Raw genomic sequence first — 21,182 nt, 5'->3', positions numbered from 1 at the left:
GCAAACATGTAGCTAGGTAAAATCATAGTCCCAGCTGCTGCCTATATTTCTGTAAAAGGAACATCGTTGTGTCTTTGCTGCATGGCAGACTTATCGGTGGCAGATACCATGCAAGGTCTGGAAGAGATAACAGGCACATTATCAGTAGCAACTACGAAACTCCTTCTTGTGAAAGCATTTCTTTTTTATTTCAGCAAGCTCTCCAGACATCCCACTTGAGGTGTGAAGGGCCTGGAAATTGCTCCAGCCACTTCTGCTATTTCCATTTAAGCTATCCACTAAGAAGTGATTAAAACGTTGCAGTGTGCTCTGCATCTTACTAAGAAAAAACTCTATGCTCTCACATGGTGATATTTATTCTGCATTTAAAAATACTGTCTCAGTGCCTGAGTCAAAGTATTTTACTGCTCCTACACATGCTCCTGGATCTAAGTACAGGACACACAAGTGAGGTTATTTTTGTACAGTAACAGTAGAGCATTAAACATTTCCAACACTCATATGGCAAACTCCCAGGGCATTCTCCAGCACAGAAAACATCACAGAATCCACCAAATGCTTTAGGTCTTTGGTTCACTTTCATAAACAAGCCTTTCCTACTTTCCATCCCCACCGCATTCAGCAGAACAAGATTTGTAACAGCACAAATCTCCCTTTGTGAGTTGTTTTAATCTGATGTGCTACTGCCTGAGTGGAGGGCCCTGGATCATGGCCAAGTGCCCTGCTTTCACTCTGTTGGGGGGATGCTAACCTCCAGCAGGTGACTGCACTGGGCAGGAGAAAGGATATGGGAAGCTGTCACAGTAAGATACATCAAATCTCGTGCAGGTTTTAATCCTTTTCTTTTTCTCCTCTCCCTTCTTATTCTGAAGTGAACAAGTATTTGCATGGAAAGCACATGACCCACTCACTCTTCATGGAAATGAACTGCAGAAATACTAAATGTGTGTAAAAGGCAATGTATCTGCAAGTTTTGCATTACTGTGAAATACACCCTACGCTCATGTAGTCTCATCCTCCCAAAAAGAGGGCACAAAAAGAGGAATGATCGTGGATACAATGCACACACACTGCTTTCTCCTCTGCTATCTGCATTGCTTACCTTCATTAACAGCATGAGGCTTAATAATGCAACAAGTACAGTTTGTGAATTTTGCACTGCTGACTGGTCCACGACCTCCACTGGAGGGAAAGAACAACTCCAGCTCCTGAAAACAATTGTAATGAAACACATTTTAGATTGATCTAGCTGCACACATCATCTTTTATCATAAGTAACAACATCTGAAGTATCCATAATCACAGAAGATAAACCTTTAATGCAGACTTTTTTTTGCTACAGATACTTCTTCCCTGACATATTATCTGAAGTGTATCTTTTCCTATCTGGCACCATTGCTACAATCATAAAAACAGGATTGGAGTATTTCTTGCAATGTTTTCCTTTTCAGTTCTGCAGTGCAATCTGTTCACGCTCGGAGCACTCAAAATGCTGATGCAACAATCATTTGGTAGAGGTGTTCCCAGTTTTACCAAGCTCTCTCTCTTTCCTCAGTATCTTTCCATATCCACTCCCTTATACACATTTTTTTTTCTTTATCTCAAATCATCTTTTCCACTGTATAAGCAAAAATACAACTGCTATCCATTTCTCATGTTTTCTTTCCATATACAAAACTGACCTCCTTCCAAATTGCTTATATTTTTTCCCTTTCACCTTAAACAATTAAACTTTATCTAAAATTGCTGAGTCACTTCTCATGCCATATTTGCCCTATAATTTTTTTAAAAGTCTTACTGAATTGAAGTTGATGAATTCAATTTGATTGAGCTTTGATTTCCCAGATAAATCAAAAGAACTTTTTTGCATTCAATCTCTTTCTTCCCACCATCACTATTTAGGTATCAGGTATCTTGGGTCTTAGACCATACTGAGGTGAACTTGGCAGTCAGGTTTCTTTCCTTGGTGATATTTTTTCTCTGTTCACTGCCAGCTTCACATTTTTCCATACCATTTATTCACGTATGTTACACAATCTGCCAATTCACAAATGTGCAAAACACAGGTTCCATTTCATACCTATTAGTCAAATTCAGTAAGAGAATTTATACATTTCTATTTAAGAGAAAAAATTACATGCAAGAAATACTGCTAACAAATGTATTTGATTTTTTTCCTGTATAACAGTAGCAGTGCTAAAGGCCATTTCCAGGAATTGTCTTCCTTAATTTACCAGCTCAACTTAAATGAAATAGATTCACATTTAGCTCATGGCACTTCAACAATTTCTGTAATCCTTTCCTTAAGAATTACACAATTCAAACTTGTCCTGGTTTGGATCTTGGACAATGGATCCTGGACGACGAATCTTTCAACAGAAGGAAAAAGGGCCTTTGTTTTTCTGCTGGCAAATTATCCACATTTTAAGTGGGCACATCTGAGACAATAGGGTCCACTCCTTACATCCTTCTACTGATAAAATGCTGCATGATTCAAGGAACTTGTCCCACTCTGTTAATTGCTATTTACTCTAAAAGAAGCAGCCAGAAAAAGGCAGTAAAATATGCATAATATTTAACACTTATTTTTATCCATTAAAATTCATAAAAGAAAATGAACTCAATAGTGCCGAAGGACTGGCATAATGAAAGGCCAAACTATAATCTTGTGGAGCCTTAAAAAAGAAAAAAAAAAAAAAATTCCTTACCTTTTATTCATGATCTAAAGAAATTACAAAATTTGGCCTGCAGAGAGACAGTAGCTTAGAGTGTATCAGAGACATTCTTTCACTTGTCATTTAGCCATCAAAAGAATAATGCAGCTTTCTACTCTAAGTGTTCAGCTTAAAATACGTTCATTAAATGTAGTTGAGACTTCAGTTTTCTGTCAGGAGAGTTCATTTAGGTCCCTTTATCTTATATTTCTTTCTTTTCAGCAAATCTTCTGCAGGCACAGCCAGGTAGTTTCCATAGCAACTGCTACACAGCCATATGATACTAGGCCTACTAAATTAATAAAGGCATAGGGGCACTAAATTCACAATTTTGCTTGATTTATTAAAGATAGGTATCAGTAACACCACAAAGATGCACACACCTACAGATGTTCAGCAAAATAATCCCAGTGTCATGAAAATGCTGCAGATGAACAGGGCCTTCCAACAGCATTTCAAAAATAATGAAATTCAACAAGAACAACAAACTAAAACCTAAGCACACAGTTATGCATCTAACCAAGAATTTATGCTAATAGATACTCTTTTCTACATTCTCAGTTCAGAAGCTGGCACAGTTGTCATGGTAGTACAGAGGAAAAGAGAAATTTTCACCTTTATATTTGAAGTCTTCTAAATATTTAACCAGAACTCCAAAGACTTTGCTGGCTATAACTCTGCTTCATCAGAAAAGATCACTTTTATCCAAACTCTTTCTGAGTCTGTAACATGTTCATCAAGGCAGCAGAAAAAGTACTTTATGCCCAACATCTGATTTCTTGCCAAAACCCAAGGCACAGGGAGAGGATCCAGCAGCTCAGGCAGAGTGCAGAGCAGCAAGATGAGTGCTTGGCCAGCAGAAAACCACCCTGTGCTTTGCAGTCAGCCTGCTGTAGCTCACAGCCTAACAGTACCAGAGAGGGAGGCTGCCTAACTCTGCCCTCACCACCAGGGTATGATCTCTGGGCATATTTTCTAGCATACACTACTTGGCAGTTTATGAGATATTATGAGGCAGGTCTCTCTCCAGCTGTGCTACTGCAGCTGTTGCAATTTAAACAGACAGAAGACCAGAATCAAGGAAGCAACAACTGGTATCTTTCCCCACCTAAAGTGGTCTACAGCTCAGACACCACAGTGACACATCAATCAACCATGAGATAAACTTTATTCTTGCCATCATTTATTAGCATATCTATCCCACAACAATGCACACAAAAGTCACCATAATTCTATGGGAATGGTAATATCTATTACCCAGCCCCAGGGCTTTTTCTTAGCACTGAGAAAAGAAACAGTGCAAACAAAGAAAAACACAACCAAACTCCTCAAAGCCATGTCCACTGTGTTACCTTTCAAAGCACAAAGCACTACAAAGTGGCCTGGATTTTAATTTTTCGTTCTGAATAATAACAGCAAAGTAGGCTGCAAGCAGAACACTAGTGAGAACTGTGAAGGAGAACAGATATGTGAAACACAAGAAAGCACAAAAGGATTTAATTGTTTAATCCCTTTCTTTTTATGACCGACACTGGTAGACTATAGGTAGATTATACAGACTATGCAATTAACTCACTGTTTGTGATGTACAGGAGACATTAAAAATGACCAGGCATGCTCTCCTGATCAAAGCACCCAAGATTCACCCTTGTGATAAACAAGATTTCTGTTTTCAGACAGTTTATTCTTCCATGCTAAAAAGGAGCCATGAAAAATATGTAAACTAGTTCCAAACTCAAGTGTGGAAACAAGGGAGAAATTCTTAATCCAGCTGTTAGCAGATAAAAGTAAAAATAAACCTCAGTCAAGAAAGAGTCAAAATCTTACTTTAGCAGCTGAAGCAACTGAATCTGGGCCATGAGCTGCATCTCTGAGGCCAATATGTCCAAAGCTTTCTGAGATGCTGTCCAGTGTATCGCTCTCAGTCGCTGTAGGGTTTGCTGGCCCCACCATTGCTCTCCACTTACTCACTGCATCATCTCCTAAGAGCTCCATAGCCAGGATGGGGCCACTCATTATTAACTGGAGAAGCTCACTGCAAAATGGAAACAGCACATGGTGACCCATGTTACAAATTAAAACCAACAAAAACATGATCCAGTGGAGATGCTCAGAACTCAACTTGGCAAGACCTCGAGCACCCTGATCTAACTTTCACGTTGACTCTGATTGGAGGAAGAGGTTAGAGAGAGAGAATGTCATGTGCAGACATTCCCTTATTATGGTTGCAGAAAAAAAACAACACGTACATAATCCAAACTCACTCAAACTACTCTGTAGAGTCTTAGACTTCAAAAGAATTTTTAAAGGATAAGTACTGGTGTCCTGGTAACAGTGAAAGAGAGACCCTGGTAATGACTTGTCTGACAGGAATGATTCCTAAGTTTTCCCATTCTGCATAGCAGCATTTCAAAGCTCTCAAATGAAACCTGGATGTGTACCCTACTGACAGAACATCAGCACTGCTTTCAAGCTAAATTTTCCACTGCTCCACAGATCTCTCCCATGGATTTTGCCCAGCCAAAGTCCAAAGTGGGAGAGAAGGGAAAGAACTAAAAAGTTTGTATGGGATAAAGGACTTACTCACAAAGTGAGTTACTACATCTTGGCATAACTCAAGTGACTTTAATGGGATGAATCCAAGTAAGAAGAGGCTGTCAGGATCAGCCTGCCTCATGTCCTGACCACCTCACAACAGCAACCAACCACCCAAAATTGCTAACCCAAACATTCCATTTAAAAACTAAACAAAACACCATAACTATATTTCAGTATCTTCAGAAAACATGCATACCAATAAGCCTGTCTTTTCCTTGTTTAGTCTGGACAGAACCAACAAAGGAGAACATTGACTATGGTTTTTGTACTATTTTGTTTAAAAGAAGAGTTTTACACAGCTATAATTGTGGATGTGCATGCTTCTCCAACTACCTTCTTCCTAATGATCACTAGTCAAGAAGAGAAGAGAAATCCTAGTAGTTTTTGAAAAAGAAACACTATTAAAACTACAAAAAGCTACAGAAACAACACAATAAAAAGCTACTGGAAGTCAGGTTCTGTTGGTCATAGTCAACATGTTTAGGACATTTAAATAGTACACATACATACACCCAAGAAATAACTAATTTCTACAACATTATTTGCAGATTAATCCTTGAATATTCTCCTTTTTTAAAACTCTTTAATATGAAAACCATTCTTTTCCAAGCAATAGGATTATTATTTTTCCTTATTATTCACTAGACTTACATTGACTAGTGAACTTGCAAACTAAATCTGAATTTAAAGACAAGATACAACATCAAATACAAACGAGTTGTAGATTTCACACTTTACTGCCTTGAAGTTTCTTGCTTCTATTTGATTTGGAATGCTGTAGAGCTATTTATTTCTAATGCAGAGAAAAATCCTATACAGAAGATGTAGCCAATAGGGCTGTAGGATGGGAGACAGGCACATCACAGTGGACAAAGGCTACAGTTCCTCAGACAATTACCATTAGTATAGATACACATCTGTGAAATTACACTGCAGGCAAAATTCTTGATTATTTATCAACATATTCAAGCAGGCTTACTCAGCAAAGAAAAGGCAATTCAAAATCATCCATTCTCTGACCTCCAACATGGTCAGACATAGCCTGGGGCCATGTCTCTCTGAAAGGCTTGAGTTTGGACCCACAACAAAATCAGCTGCTCTTGCCAGAGAGCAGCTGGCAATGCTAATTCTCAAGTACTTTGTGAAAGTGCTGAAACCAGGTCTTTCAACCACACCAGCACAAACCCAGGCATCAACATGCCTGAAAAACACAAGGCACCTTCTTCCTAAAAGAGGCAGAATGCCCAATGGAGAGGGAGGAAAAGGAAGTTGCTGGCACTTTCAGGGGAATCAGAAAAAACTCCATCTCCATCCAGCTAGTCAGTTATGGAAAGATTAAGGTTTCTCACATTAGGTGAAGCAGTCTAGCATCATGGAAGTTTGACATTTCTCCAAGGGTAGCAGTCCAGTAAAAACGGCCCCATGCACTATCCTTTCAGTTATTTATGATTTGGGGTACTTATTACCAAATCAATTCTTACAACTAAGTGTTCCCCCTAATTCTCATTATCTGCAAGCCCCACCCTGATCCTGAAGATATCCCTTCTCTTGGCTGTGAAGTTTTGCCCTACTAGGAGCATTTTCACTTCTGAGGGACAAAAGACATTCCCCTGATACCATCGGGTTGTAAAAAGTTGGAGTTAAAACCCTGAATAGCTGAAATAAGGATCTCTCCCTGGAGGAAGAAGAAAAGGTGCATGCTTTGCAAAGGGCTCCACTCAACTAAGACAAGCTCTGATTTTCCCATGGTCCTGTAGAATCAAATATGGTAAATGAATTTCATGCATTCAATAAATAAGCTTAATACACATCAAGCTGAAATTTATATACCTACTGATAATAAGGTTTTGCTCGATGATCAGCATAGAAATCAGCTGCTTCTTTTCTGGAAAAGTAAAAAGACATAGATATAGCTATATATATATGTGTATATATATATAAATATATATCTATATAAACCCCCCTGAAAACCACATTTATCATTCATTCAAATATCATTCATAAACATGTTTCTACAGGCAATGTCTTCCTAAGCTGGACAACTTGTTGGGTGTTCATGTCCAATAACAGGAACTACATTTAAATTTCTGTCATATTTTGTGTGGCTACCAGTATAGCTGACAACTCCTTATGTTCCTGCTCTGAGAAGGAATCACTAAAGCCCATTTCAGGGTCACTGATGGTCCCACATTCTCAGGCTAAGAAATAAATGCAGAAGAATCACCTTCTTGCCAAGGCATTTGCTGTTATGTTGCTTTTATCATTCATCAGTTTGAGTGGGGATATTGGTTAATGAAGTTTGTTTTAAAGCATTAACAATTTATCTGCTCCACTGGAACACTTCTTTATCAAGGTCAGTGTTTGATTAAACTGGTGCATAACAAAATACTGCATAACCTGGTCTCCACTCAGTGTTCTCAAATCTTACAAGCTGCATAGGCAGCACAATGCCCTCCATATTAAAACTGGATTTCTTCCACATTTTCACACTTCAAAACTCAGTTTGGTCTTGCATGTCTCCTCAGGGAACACAGCAGTGACTACATACAGTTTTCTTCCAAAGCAATGGGGTTTCTGCAGTGAGGGGGTCTCCTTACACTGCCAGGCAAATAAAGGCTACCAGGCATACCCAGCATGTCTGCAGCACAGCTTTTACTCAGCCTTTCCTTAGGTGCTGGAAGACAAGATGTCCTTTTCAGACAGGGTGGTGGCCCTTCCCAAGCTCTGCATTGCCACAGCCACACTCTACCAGCACTGGGCTCAGCCACCCAGCTACACGGATTTTGGGGACCACCACAATGCAGATCTACCATCGATCCACTGATGGACACACTATTTTGTGGCTTTTCACCCCACCAGCCTGACACCAGCCAACCTATTCTCTTCCCTGTCTTTTTCCCCAGCTGCTTCTCATGTTTTACTCTTGCTTACTGAATTGCTTTTTCTGCATGGCAACAGCTAGAAAAATCCATGGAATTTTTCATCTCTAAACCTGCCATTCTGCAGCTTCAGAATTCCTGTTGAGAACACAGGCTCAGTATTTGCTTGCTCCAAAACCTGGTGTATGCCACTTATTGAAGCTGGAATTTTTAGAGAAGGACAAGCTCTTCAACAGGATTGACAGGTGAAAGAAAGCAATATTCCTAACCTCTGCTCTCAGTACAAAGTTCATAATCAAAGCAGTGCTGTAGGGTGACTAAGAAATTCCAAATTGGAAAGTAGTTTTTAACTGCAGCACAGTATGATTTTTTCTGGTCTTCATGAGTTTGCTCATTTTGAGCAGCCCTCTTTACTGACATAAATTGCCTGCATATTTTTCAAATAACAGATTCCAAGTATGAATAGAGGCATAGTTCTGTCATCTGAAATGGAACTTTTGATGCCTCTCCCATTTGTAGTCCAGACTTAAACCAAATATTGCCAGAGGAAAGAAATAACATCAAGAAGAACCTAAGAAGAATTTCATTTTCTTAACATTTATCAGTGTTTGAACAGTCACATTTTTCTCCAGCTTTTTTATCAAAATTACCTGAATAATTCCTGGTTTGCTGCTTTTAGTTCAGTATAAGTATGAGCCATTCAAAATCCAAAATATTTTTATCAACCATACAGTAAATTTTCTTCCCTTCCATTGCAAACTAAGGCAGAAGCATGATGTGAAAATGCTAGACACAGGAGCTCTTGCAAGCTCATGCTTCGAGCCTATACTCTGCAAAACGTTTGCCTACAATTCATTATTTCACCAGAAAATTCTCTTCTGAAATTAATTCACCAAATAATTTTGGAAAGCAAATATGAAAGGGTATGTGAAGAGATTAAGAATTACCAATTCTGTAAGGAAGTATTTGAGAGGTCTGCTTCTGAAACAAATTGAGCTCTACTCCTCAGTTAACAATTCCCACTGAAATATCAAAGTGCAGTTGTGTTGTATAACTTAGTTCATTTTTAATTTCATTATTAGTTCTCTGTTTTCAAATAATGGAAAACAGTGTTCACCTATGTATAACAGAGTGAACTGACACAGGATTAAAGGAAGAGACTGAAGAAGCAAGTGCCTGCCCACACTTTCATATCTTGGCTACAACTTTTACAGAAGGCATGAATCTACTTAACAGTGATTGACAGACAAATGTTGTTAATAATCCCTGTAAAGAAAGGAGTTGATGATGATTTGAACAAGCAAGCCTGCAGAAATCTAAGGGTAGAAGACTTTGGCAAAGCCATAGTTCTATCATTTTAAAATGGCACAGTCCCAAGAAACAGAGTATGCAGAGAAACCACAAAATACTCAAGAGACTATTTAAACACATTCAGTATCACAGCCCAGTCTTGTGCTTATTAATAATTACTTTCAATTATACAAGACAACCAGAAATTTTTATATTGCAGTAGGCAGTAAAAGTTCAAGTCTCCATTTCTTCCCTTCAGTGTGAGTCAACTCTAAAGCACATGACTTGGCTCAAGAGCTTGACTTCTCAGACAGACACTCAAATAAAGCACCACCCAAAATAACACTTCAAGATCAAATTTCTCAGATTGCAGGAGAGAGGAAGAAAAAAAAGAGGCTAGTTTTAAAGACATTATGAATTGTAAAGAAACATTAGAAACCTGTTTGATTTTGTGAATTGGAGTTGTTGGATGGAGGATCTGGGACCAATACCATCAGACATTGCAGCAGGTGCATGCAGAGATAAGAGGAGGAAGTCTTATAGTCATTTTATCAGTATTTCAGAGAGCAAAAAATGTTCTGAAGTGAAGCAAAATGGTTCCTGACTTCACACATAAACAATAAGAACACATGAAAATGGTATTATGTAAAATAGATAACTTTTCTTTCCAAAAACATGTTGCATACAAATAGGTTTGGCAAAGCAGCAATGGAGAAATAATGCTGTAACTTTGGGAAAGTCTTCCAAGGTAAATTTATTATGTTCTCTTTCCTCTGAAGCACACCTTCTTTTAAATCTTGGGGCTCAATAAGAAGTGGAGAACACTGAAGGTTGGGGGGATTAGGAAGACGCATGAGTAAAACCTGTCCAACCCTGCACCATCAGAAGATCACTTGTTTTGCCTAGGACTTCCAGTGACTAAAAAGCACAAATCTGAGAGTATAAATTTAAACAACAGATTTACTGAGAGCAAGCAAACCAAATACTTTATAGACAACATTATTATAGTCAGCAATACTGTCTGTATGAGGCAGCCTTGAGGTGAGGACATACAGACATGTCAGTTGTAAACATTGCTGGACTGCTAAAGCTATGGTAGCCAGCTTGGGTTCATACAGACATGACATATTTCATCACCCATACTAATTTGCACATCACTTCTGAATACTTAGCTTAAATATCTAAAATACTTTAAGAAACCTACCCCCTTCAGAATTATGAAACTGATGAGTTTCATGAGTTACCTCTCTTACTCACTGGAATGGATCTGACACATGGAACAACACAGAATAGCCTTAGAGAATATTCTTGATTGCAAGAATATTTAGATACAATAGACCTAACCTTAAAAATTCCTTACCTTGAAAGCAGCATCATTTTGGCCTTAGTTATTGTCAATCCTGCATTAATAATGATATCAAATAATTCTCCAATTTTACGCATTCCATCAGGTTTAATCAAAGCCAGCGTTCTGGGGAGGAAGAAAAAATAGTAGAGAGATAGAGCCAACATGACTTTTCTTAGAGCATTTGGTGTGTATGCTGGGTTCGCATTCAGACAAAAAAAACAGCACATCAAAGAGAAAAATTTTGTCACAGTCACATGTTCACTGTCCCAGCGTCTCATCAATTTCCATGCTGTTCTTGAATGGCCGTGCAACACATTATTCTGATAAGAACAAACTTTGCACGTTATAATTTCCATGGCTTTCTAACCCAAGTCAGCTCACAGTGTTCCACCAACAGTTATTATTTACCAACATCTCCCTCTGCTCTTGCAGCACACAATTTGACCACCTCTTCCTTAGCTAATTGGTATCTTGACAGCTCCTCACTCTGGGTTAGAACATAACTGAATTGTTAATCTCTCCTTGTGCTTGCTTAGCTCCCTTTTTTCTAATGTTAATCATACACATAAAATTGAAGCTGTTAAAATTCCCTGTTTAAAAATATTACTTAAACATGTGCCTCTGCCATAAAACTCAAAGTTAAATGATTGTTTTATTAATACTTTTAAAATATTTGAAGTCCTCAGTGAGAAGATGATCCTCTTGTGCTTGGTACAGTATAAAAACTTCATGGTATAGCATGTGCATGCCAAATAGCTGACACTGTTAATAGACACAATAAAAGGATGGCAGAGGAGGTATTGCATCTCTTATACTGACTGACAGCTATATTCTATATACTAAGGGGCATCAATCCAAAAATCTCTACACTCTCCCCCACATCTCTGTTTCCAAGTACATCCTGTCTTCTAGGTAATTATCTTTTTACACTGTACATCCCCAGGGCCAGGACTGTTTTATTAGTGAGCTTTGCATAGCACCAAGAACACCATCAGCACTAAACGTATTATTAATCAAAAATAACAAGCACAAAAAGAAGGTCTGTAAAATTGCATTTTCTATTTGCATTCATCCTGTGGTGAGTCAGTTTCAAATGTGCTCGGCTTACAAACCAACAGATTTATTCAACCCTGCATCTCAGAAACGCCACGTCTCTGACAATCCTAAAGAGCAGTTTCCATCTTTTACACTGTTTCCAATAAGGAAGGTTCTCCAAGATGGAATTTTTTATTGCAGTACTTCCTTGAGTGAAAGACAAATAATTGCAAATTTCCTATTTTATATACCAACACAGCATGGAAAGCAGCCCTTAGGTTAGCAGCAATATATTCCAGCCAGGGCAAATATGCTGAGATTATAGGAGATGGATGAACTTCCACTACATTTACTCTGAACCTTAAGTGACCCCAGATTGACAGATGCTTTGGCAAGAGACAGACTATTTCACAGCAAATGTAAAGCAAGGGAGGTGTTAGGAGCAGGAAATGTAACCAGGAAGATTTGAACATATGCGACATTTTATCTGAAGCTAAGGGAGAGGCGTGGACGACCTTCAGAGCTCAGAAACAAACAGATTTCCTCAAGCACCACGAAGCTCCTATACACAGAGCACCTTAGGCTCCGACCCCTTGGGAAGTATGACACAAAAAGATGGACTAAGGCTGCAGGATGGACAAAGGAATGCCATTAAACCAGAAACTGGCTGAAAGCAGTCAACCAAGACTGTGCTTCAGTCCACTGCAGTGCAGGCAAAAGTTGGTTTAGCCCCATCATCAGATCAGGAAAGGCTGACCTCTCACCAACACTGAACACAGTTTGCCAATGTACTCCATGCAGCCTTACAGCCTGGCCCCATCTTCCCCAAGGATTTCACAGCTCCACCTCATTTTTGGTATTATTTATCATATCACAGGGTGTACCAGGTGAATCCTCCATGAGGACTGCACATGAGCTGCGTGTTTGACCTATGAGAATCACACAATGCACGACCTGCATCCTGGCACAAGAGGTTCTCAACACTCTCATTTCCCATGAACAATAAGAATCAAACCCCTGGAATGGGATCTCCAGCACCATTTGCATTTCCTCAAGGAACGCTTTTTTTAATTTATGTTATTACACAGGTGGTTTGAGATAGGCTGGTAATGCTAGAAATAAATTGTTCCTTACTTTTCTAATTTCAAGGGTTTTAGTAATAGTGTAATTCCTACAAATTTGCAAAAAATATTGTATTATGAAGCAATTTACCTAGAAGACATTAATATAAACTGTAGTGAGCAACCCTTGTAATATCTTTTGTCTAACATTGGTATTTAAACTTTAACATTTCAGTGTGAGCTTTTCAGAAGTATGCAGGACACAAAAAGCATACTTCAGGATGCTGAAATCTGCTTCTGAGATTGGATTTTGATTCATGTGCCCTATTTATAGTTTTAATTAGGAATATGTTTCATGGGGTCCAGCATGATGCAGCCTGCAGTGTAGATTTGAAAACAGTTTTGTGTCGAGGAACCAAGGAGAAAGAAGGAAAATTAAGCTCACTTGCATACATTTTTTCAGAGGGACTGTGCTGACAGTACTGCAGTGAGTACTGAAACAATAGAAAATGAGAACTGATCAAAGGAATGATGCACAAAGCATGCTGTGACTATGTTTGTGAGACCTACTTACTTCAAATATTAGGACTGTTGCATGTACAGTAGCTTATGTCTTGTAGGGGAAGAAATGCTGATTATGTCAATAACTAGAAGCATAAGAATAACAAATCCTACTCAAAACAGAACACAAGTTTTCTAACATCCTTTTCAGTACCAATGATACTGACTCTAAGTAAAGCCTACTTAGAGAGGACACACTGGTCAGACAAACGTTTACCTCATGTTACAACCACCCAGGATCACAAGGGAAAGGCTACAGAAACAAAAAGCCCTGTCCCATGCCAGTGATTCCTTATGTGGCACACTGTAAGTAAGAACATGCTCACTTAACCATTTTAGTCACTGTTTGTGATGGTTTTCTTATGATACCCTGGGAGAAGAACAGAAATGCAGAACACTTAAATACAGCAATATTTAAAACCTGACCCAAGACTTAAGAAAAAGTAGGTACAGAAACTGAAATAGAACTGTCTTAATTCTAGCCTAATTCTGGAAAGAGCCTGTGCGAATCTAGCCTTTCTTCTACACATCTGTTTTGTATCTCATGTACCTAGGGTCACATTCATTCACTTATTTTGCTGATAAAAATGAAGGTCCCTAACTCAAAACATTCAAGATTTTTTTTTTATATTCACTCTGCAATTTTCCACAAAGGCCTCTGCTGAGCCTGTCTGAGCACACATTGAGTGATCAGAGAATGTATTTCCAAAGTCAAACGGATTTGCCAATAGTCCTGTACAGCACAACAGCAAAAAAAGACAGAAACATTCTGCTTCATACAGCAACCTTAAAATTATTAATATAATTCCAAATGTAGATTATTTCAGGAATTATCATGCACCGCAGAAATCTTACTATATCGAATAACTGCTGTAAAACCTGCTAGGAACAAGCCAAAAAGACAAATAACTCACATGCAACTGTTTTGCCCAAGGAAACTCTTTTAATACGACCCTGTTTACTCAGTGAAAGCTTCTGTGAAGAAACTGGATTTTGAAGATCCTTTGCCTAAGTAAGGCACCTTTCACTAGGTTCCTTTGGGCTATTCTGAATATGTAACACCACTTGAATATTTATGTTATCTTTCAGCCAACATTCCTGAAATGTTTTTCAAACAGCTGACATGTCATAAATGCCTTTTCTTTCTTTTGTAGAGCAGTACAAAAATTTGCCTCCTCCCAAGACCAACCACTTAATTGACACAATTGTAGTGTTGCCATATAGGCTGCAACATCTCCTACAAGATGAAAACGTCATTTTATCATAAACTACCTTTTCCTGGTATAACTACATGAGCACTGCAAGAGCACCAGGGATTATGTTAGTTTAGGCAGAGCAGGGAATACACAACTTTACGTCGATATAAAGATGTAATCTCCCCAAAACTGCACTGAGGAACAAAAAGAGTAGCCACATACACAGAATCCATCCCATTGTATTCTCTACCTCCTTTGCTGCTCTTTCACCATGCCCAACCCCAGCCTGGAGAAGTACCAGAACTCCTCTGGAAAGATATTATGGCAGGCATTTTCACAGCAATTTTTTTGTGCAGTTAAGACAAAGGTGTGTGTTAAAACATGCAGCTCTTCCTCTATGTCTAGTTATGTACAACTCTCTAAAAAGAGTTCAAAACAAGCCTACTTACTGGGAGGGAGCAAGAGAGCAAGTGATTAAGGCTCACTGGATTTTCATACCTAAGAAAATGTTCTGTGCTCTTTTCAAAAAGGCTGGAGGAAATTACAAAAATGTATTAATTTGCAAATTCAGAGATTACCTGAACTGCCATTAAAGCAGATCTAAAGCTCTTGTAAATTAGCCTTAGTATCCTCGTATTGTTAGTCCTGATATTTGCTTCAGATGACTTCTGGCTTTTGGAAAGTCTTTTCCAAAGTAAGTCTTTAAATCAAAAAAGTGAGTCTTATCTTCACCCATGATAAACAAATGAGCCTGTAATTTTTACTGACATTCTCACACTGTACTTTCTGTCCTCATGCACACAGAGCTTAAGAGAAGCGGAAAAAAAATCTCAGAAAAAAATCTCCACAGTGAGGAAAAACAACAGAATGGGAGTGGTTCTCTAGTACTTTCATTTATTCCTACTAATAGAGAGTACATCAGACTGGTGAGGCACTAGGCTTCTGCACAGATCCCAGAGAGACAGCTGCAACTTCACAAGGCCCAGGCCTTTGAAGCCCAGCACACATCAGTTATCATATAAATTCTGCCACAGGAGAACCCACAAATCACATGAACCCTACTGCTGCCTGCCCTGGCTGAGTAACAAAGCTGAACAGGACCCATCTTCCTCCTCCCCCTCTTCTCTCCCAAGATACCTAGAGAAGCCAGCAGCTGACACCATAGAGAAGCTGGCCTTGTAATGGTACTACAAGCCAGGTACCACTTTGCTTCTCTGTAGCCATCAGAAAATCAGATCCCTTCAAACTGCATGCAAACATGCAGCCACCTCCTCTTCCGCCCCCATCAGTACAGAAACCTCATTTCTAGTAAGCATGCACTTTGAAGCCCCAACCACAAGATGCCAAGCTCTTCCCTCGTCACCTCTCTTTGCGGCTCCCAAGCTTGCGGGACGTGTACAGATTGCCGTAGTCCACTATGGTGAGGTGTCGGGAGAAAACAGTGACCTTGCTGCCCACATACAGATCCTCGAGGTGCAAGCTCTCGTACTTGGTGCGCCTCAGAAACGTGCGACGGTTCTTCACATCGTACTGCAGCAAAAACAAGAGTAAAATCTACCTCAGCAAGAGATTTAGTTGTGGGCAAACTCAACTTAATCTTTTCTTTACCATCAGGAATTTCCATAGTATTGGGGGACTGAATCTGATCGCTAAATTTGATTTCAAGCCCTTTGAACTTACAGGTGTACCAGGAAAGCTTAGAAGACTAAACCACAATTACAAATTTATTCCATTTAAATAGTCTCAGGCCAACAGCTATCTTTGAAATTTTTTTGGTTTGCAATTTGCTTGTTCTAATTCAAGCTGTGATAAAAGGTTCAGGTGTCTGGTGCATGTCTCTGCCCAGTCTCACTGAGAGTTCCCCCAGCACATCCATGCTGTTTCACGGCCCAGTGGCTCGCACCAGAATGATCAGGATAAACACACTGGGAGGTCTCCTCTTCAGGGCATCGTTCCAGTGATATTATGCTCTATTTGACTGCGTAAGACTCAGCATTAGGGACGGAGAGATTATTGCAACACTTGGCTGAGATGTTCTCACTGCCTAGAGCTGCAAGCTCAAAAGCCTGTCAGGACAATTCAGCTTTATGTATCATCACTCCAAGCAAGAAGCCAGACATTAATGTGCAGTTTTCTGGGTGGGCTGGCAAAGCACAAAAGTCAACCTCCTGAACAGTTTCTTTACTGCAAGTAAATATTACAGATGCCTTCCATTTCCTGGGGAAGTGGAAGCCTATGAAAGGAAAAGCTTTGTGTTCCTCAGGCCAAACTTCCCCCTCCGTCTCGACCTACAGGTGCTGTCCTCCACTGCAATGGTGTATTCACTAGAAGAGCGTTAGAAGAAAGAACATCATTCCCACAAGTTTTGGAGGGGAAAAAAATTTAAGAGGAAAATTCCATGTTCTGAAGTGTGTGAATACAGTTCCATTAGAAGGATAAAAGAATTGTAATTGTTTTCAGGATAGCCAAAACTTTGCATTAAAGAATTGCAAATTATTTTGATGCTTCCTTCTGCTGAGGCATGATTGTAAGGAGGAATCCTTGCCTGCTGAAACCTCCTTAGCCACTCATACATGCTCCTACTAAGTGTTCGCTATTCAAGTGTAGTAGGGAATCAAATGACAACATGGTAAGAAAAAAAAAATCAAAGAAACTAACTTGAATTCATCTACTTGTTTTCTCCCAGTCTTTGCCAGTAAGCCTATTAACTGTCTCAACCATAAGCAAATCATTCAATATCTTGACCAAAAATCTGAGTATTTCCTTGGTTATTTCACTAATGGTTGCTAGAAAGGCACCCCGAGGTGTTTCTCTCCTCTCAAGAAGAAGAGGGGATCTACCTGTGTTAAAGGATTGTTCTTTAGAGTGGACTTTTAAATATGTTAGAAAGACCTTTTTATAAAGTTAATGATAAGCCACTGCAGAAGAAATATAAAACTGTTTGGACTGCTCCACTCCTGCCTATGTACATGCAGAAGTAAATTATGTAAAACAAAATAGTTCTCTGCTAAGAATCCTTCTTCTTAAAGATTTCTTCTCTCTCTTTAGGAAATCTTTTGTAGAAAGAAAAGTTATTAAGGCTCTAAAAATTCCCTGTGAGAATTATTAACTATGGAAAACTCAGAGAACGGGGCCTCTGTATCCAGAGATCCAGTTTGACTGAAAGAACTGCTTGCTGCCCTTGGACAAAAATCTATGCTGTCTTCTTACAGCTGCAAAGTTAGCTGGAAACTTCTCTCATTATTCCCACTGTCATTCTACTTCACCAACCAAGACATGAAGGAGAGAAAGAAAAGTTAAGCTCAGGACTTAATATAATACAAGCCTTCAAGAGCTCTGCTCCCCCCTCATGTGAGGAATGTGATAAGGGAAAGCTGTTGTCAAGGATGGGGGGGAAAAAGGAGCTGAAACATCCTCCTCATATGTGGGGACATATCCATCACCTCCCTTCTCTCAGACATGTCAGAGGTAAGAGCAGGTTGTTACCTTCTCAGGAAAGTACTAAAATATGCAGAAGAATTAGGCAGTAAAAAAGAAAAAAAAAATCACCAAACTCTGCAGAAATTAAAAAAAAAAACCTATCCAGAAAAGAGTTCTAAATGTAGTATCTGTCCACAAACTCACCCCCAAAAGTGATTTTGCGATATTATTTCTCTAAGGGTGTTCACATACATTTTTGCTCTTTTAATTCCTGTTCTGCCCACATGGAGTCTATGGCTGTGTACACACCATGCTACTTTAACCTAAGAGCACACCAACAAAATGCAGAAGTCTGCCACAACATAGATAGTGCATTAAGAAGCTCAAGAACACCTTGGAAGCTTTTGGTTTTGAGACGTGTAGGTGAAATGAACAACAATTTTGCCAGCCTACACATGGTTGTGTAGGAAGATTATTACAGCTCCTAACTGATCAGCTAAACTGTTTCTGAGAAATAAAAATTAGAAACCTTACATTTTGAAAACTGTGCACATAGACATCGTACAAAGAACTAACTTAGTAATCAGTGTGACGTGCATCTTCTCACACAACTGGGTATTACTGCTTCAGTGAGGAACAGAGGGTAAGAAAAGGCAAACTCCACTGGATTGGTTATTTCTGCAGTTGATTTTTATAGCAGGAAAGTTAAAATTTTATAATGAAATTACTAAGTGTGAATATCCAAATCTAGGCTACTCTTAGACTCTTCACTAAGAATCAGAACAGACTAGTGCATGCCACTCACTCAATCCTAAAAGGAGGCACAAAGCATTGGTTGGCACGAGGATTATCTTTACAGTACACATTATATTTTTATATACATGTCTGCTACTGCAAAATGCTGTTTTCACCGCTGTCAATAAGCAGTGGGATTAGTTGTATGAGCCACAGGTTAGAAAGGTCTGTGCAAGCACCACTGATGGAAAAATTTGGATCCTGCTGTCTGAAATGTCCTACCTCCCATTAAACCAAATTTACCATTTCCTCTACTTTGATAAGACTTTTACATTTCACTCCTCAGAGAGTTCTGGAACTCCTGCTGAAGCTTATTCTCCTGACTGGAATTAGCTTTAGCTTACTTTTCTCAAGCAGTAGGCCAGAGTTGCTGAGTTTCAATTCTGAAACCTAAGTAGAGATTGAATGAAAATAGATTTGTGAAAATTAATCTCTCCACACCAAAGCAAGCTTTAAGAAAAAAAATCATAAACGTGGAAGCTATTCCATATGCTTCACTGTGAACTCCTATTTTTGCTTTTCTTTTAGTTTTAGAAACACAGCAAGATACATTTTATATTAAATTTTCTTACCTGGAAAATAAATAGGCATTGGAAATGGCTTGCCATTTTATGAACTGTTTAAGTGGATATTACATTTATGACAACAGCATTTTCTTCTTACATCCTTACCATTTCAATTGACGAATCTTTTGGATAATACAGAAGTTCATAACGCCGAAAGAGTGAAGCACTTGGGTCATACCATTCAGCAATGAAAGCGTATCTCTCATCTTGACTCTGGAAAAAGAAAAGAGGCAAAACTGGCTATTATAAAAAGCATAAATATTCTATATATAAAAACACACAAATAAAAAACTTTCTTCATTTGTTATCAGAACAGTAAAAAAAAATAAAAATCACTTGTAAATGGACTTGCACACTTCGCATATTATTTCCTGCCTACCACAGCTGGTGACATCTTTTCACTTGTTAGCTGTGATCTTTTAAATATGATGGAACTTGGATCATGGCTGTTTTCCAGACAATCTCATAACTTACCCTGATTTCTTCAGTCAGGAAGCATGGACTACTGTTGTTGTTAGACTTCTCAACTTAGTCAAAGTATTTGATTTACTTTCTCTTGCTAAAAAAAAAGTGTTCACCTACAATTAAATTCCAGACTCTTTAACACATTTTCTACACATCCTACAAGGAAACACTTTCCTCTTCCTTAACAGTCATATCTAAACTTCTCTTAGTGATGAGATAAACATATTCAAGTTAAGAACAACATTTGTTTGATTCACTACTTAACTTCTTGAAATTTACAAAAAGCATAAATAGCCTGACCTCATTTACAACTCATTTTCTGCCCCTAAGGAGTGCAGATGAGGAAGATGGATGGCAGAAATTCCAGAAGTGTAACTACATGCGTAGTTTCTCTCCATGCCTCATCTTCAGAGGATAATAGCCCCCAGCAAAGCAAGCACAAAGGCGAGGCATAGCACGTGGATGTGCAATCCTCATTTCTCTTAGTGGTACATGCTCATTAGTTATTCATGCAATATCAGTTATTTGATAGTTAGAACAGTTAGAAGGAGCTTTAAATTTTTAATTCCCACAGCTCCTCCAAATCTGACTGCTACACCTAAGGGCAAGCACGGTCTTATCCCAGACTTCCCCACTTTACACATATCTGTACTGTTCTCAGACTTTAAACATTGAGGAACCACTGGGAGTTTAACTTAAAGCCATGTGGGTCTTTTTGGTACTTCAGATTTTAGAAAAGGACAGCATTTCAGTTGTTACAAAGATCACTAAATAAGCAAAAAGACAGAGAGTTCCTGTAAGCTTCCATGACTATTCTAAAACACCAGAAGGAAAAGAATCGCAATTTTCCAACATCTTCGGCTTACTGCTAATTTCATGTTAAGTGCTTTTGCAGGCTGAAGTCCTAACAGAATCAGCAGAAGAAAAGAATGAGATGATGAACAAATTCAGAATTTTACATTGTGATGAATACTAGTACTTCTCCAGTCAAGTGCATCATGGCAAATGCCCCAGCCTCCTGTCAGTTTTTATGGTACCCCCTACACTGCAAATGAAGTAGATTGTACTGCAGAAACACTTGTGCCATGGGGGCAGCACTGTGCCCCATGAAGGATGCAAAGTTTCCATTTCTCTCTGTAGAAGTCTGTGCAGGATTGGAATCTTATTAGCATCAGTTACTCCAACTTCTGTATTATCTGTACAGCACATGCTGCAGGCTTTGACAAGAGTTAAGCTCATCTTTTACGTGCAATA

At 38.9% G+C, this 21,182-nt stretch overlaps 1 protein-coding gene across 1 annotated transcript in view; it reads right to left on the bottom strand.

Annotated features, from left to right (window-relative positions):
• Positions 1-21,182, bottom strand: part of NME7 (NME/NM23 family member 7) — an 84,448-nt gene that overhangs the window by 48,746 nt on the left and 14,520 nt on the right. The window contains exons 2-7 of the mRNA XM_058837934.1: positions 19,569-19,676; positions 16,046-16,212; positions 10,842-10,952; positions 7,147-7,197; positions 4,542-4,749; positions 1,103-1,208 (exon numbers count right to left, since the gene is read on the bottom strand). Coding sequence (XP_058693917.1) covers positions 1,103-1,208; positions 4,542-4,749; positions 7,147-7,197; positions 10,842-10,952; positions 16,046-16,212; positions 19,569-19,676 — 751 coding nt within the window. The remainder of the gene's footprint in view (positions 1-1,102; positions 1,209-4,541; positions 4,750-7,146; positions 7,198-10,841; positions 10,953-16,045; positions 16,213-19,568; positions 19,677-21,182) is intronic.

Source organism: Poecile atricapillus, chromosome 1, assembly GCF_030490865.1.
Source record: "Poecile atricapillus isolate bPoeAtr1 chromosome 1, bPoeAtr1.hap1, whole genome shotgun sequence".
Classification (NCBI taxonomy): domain Eukaryota; kingdom Metazoa; phylum Chordata; class Aves; order Passeriformes; family Paridae; genus Poecile; species Poecile atricapillus.
Note: the sequence above shows the minus strand (reverse complement) of the source record. Positions and strands in the feature narration are given on the sequence as shown.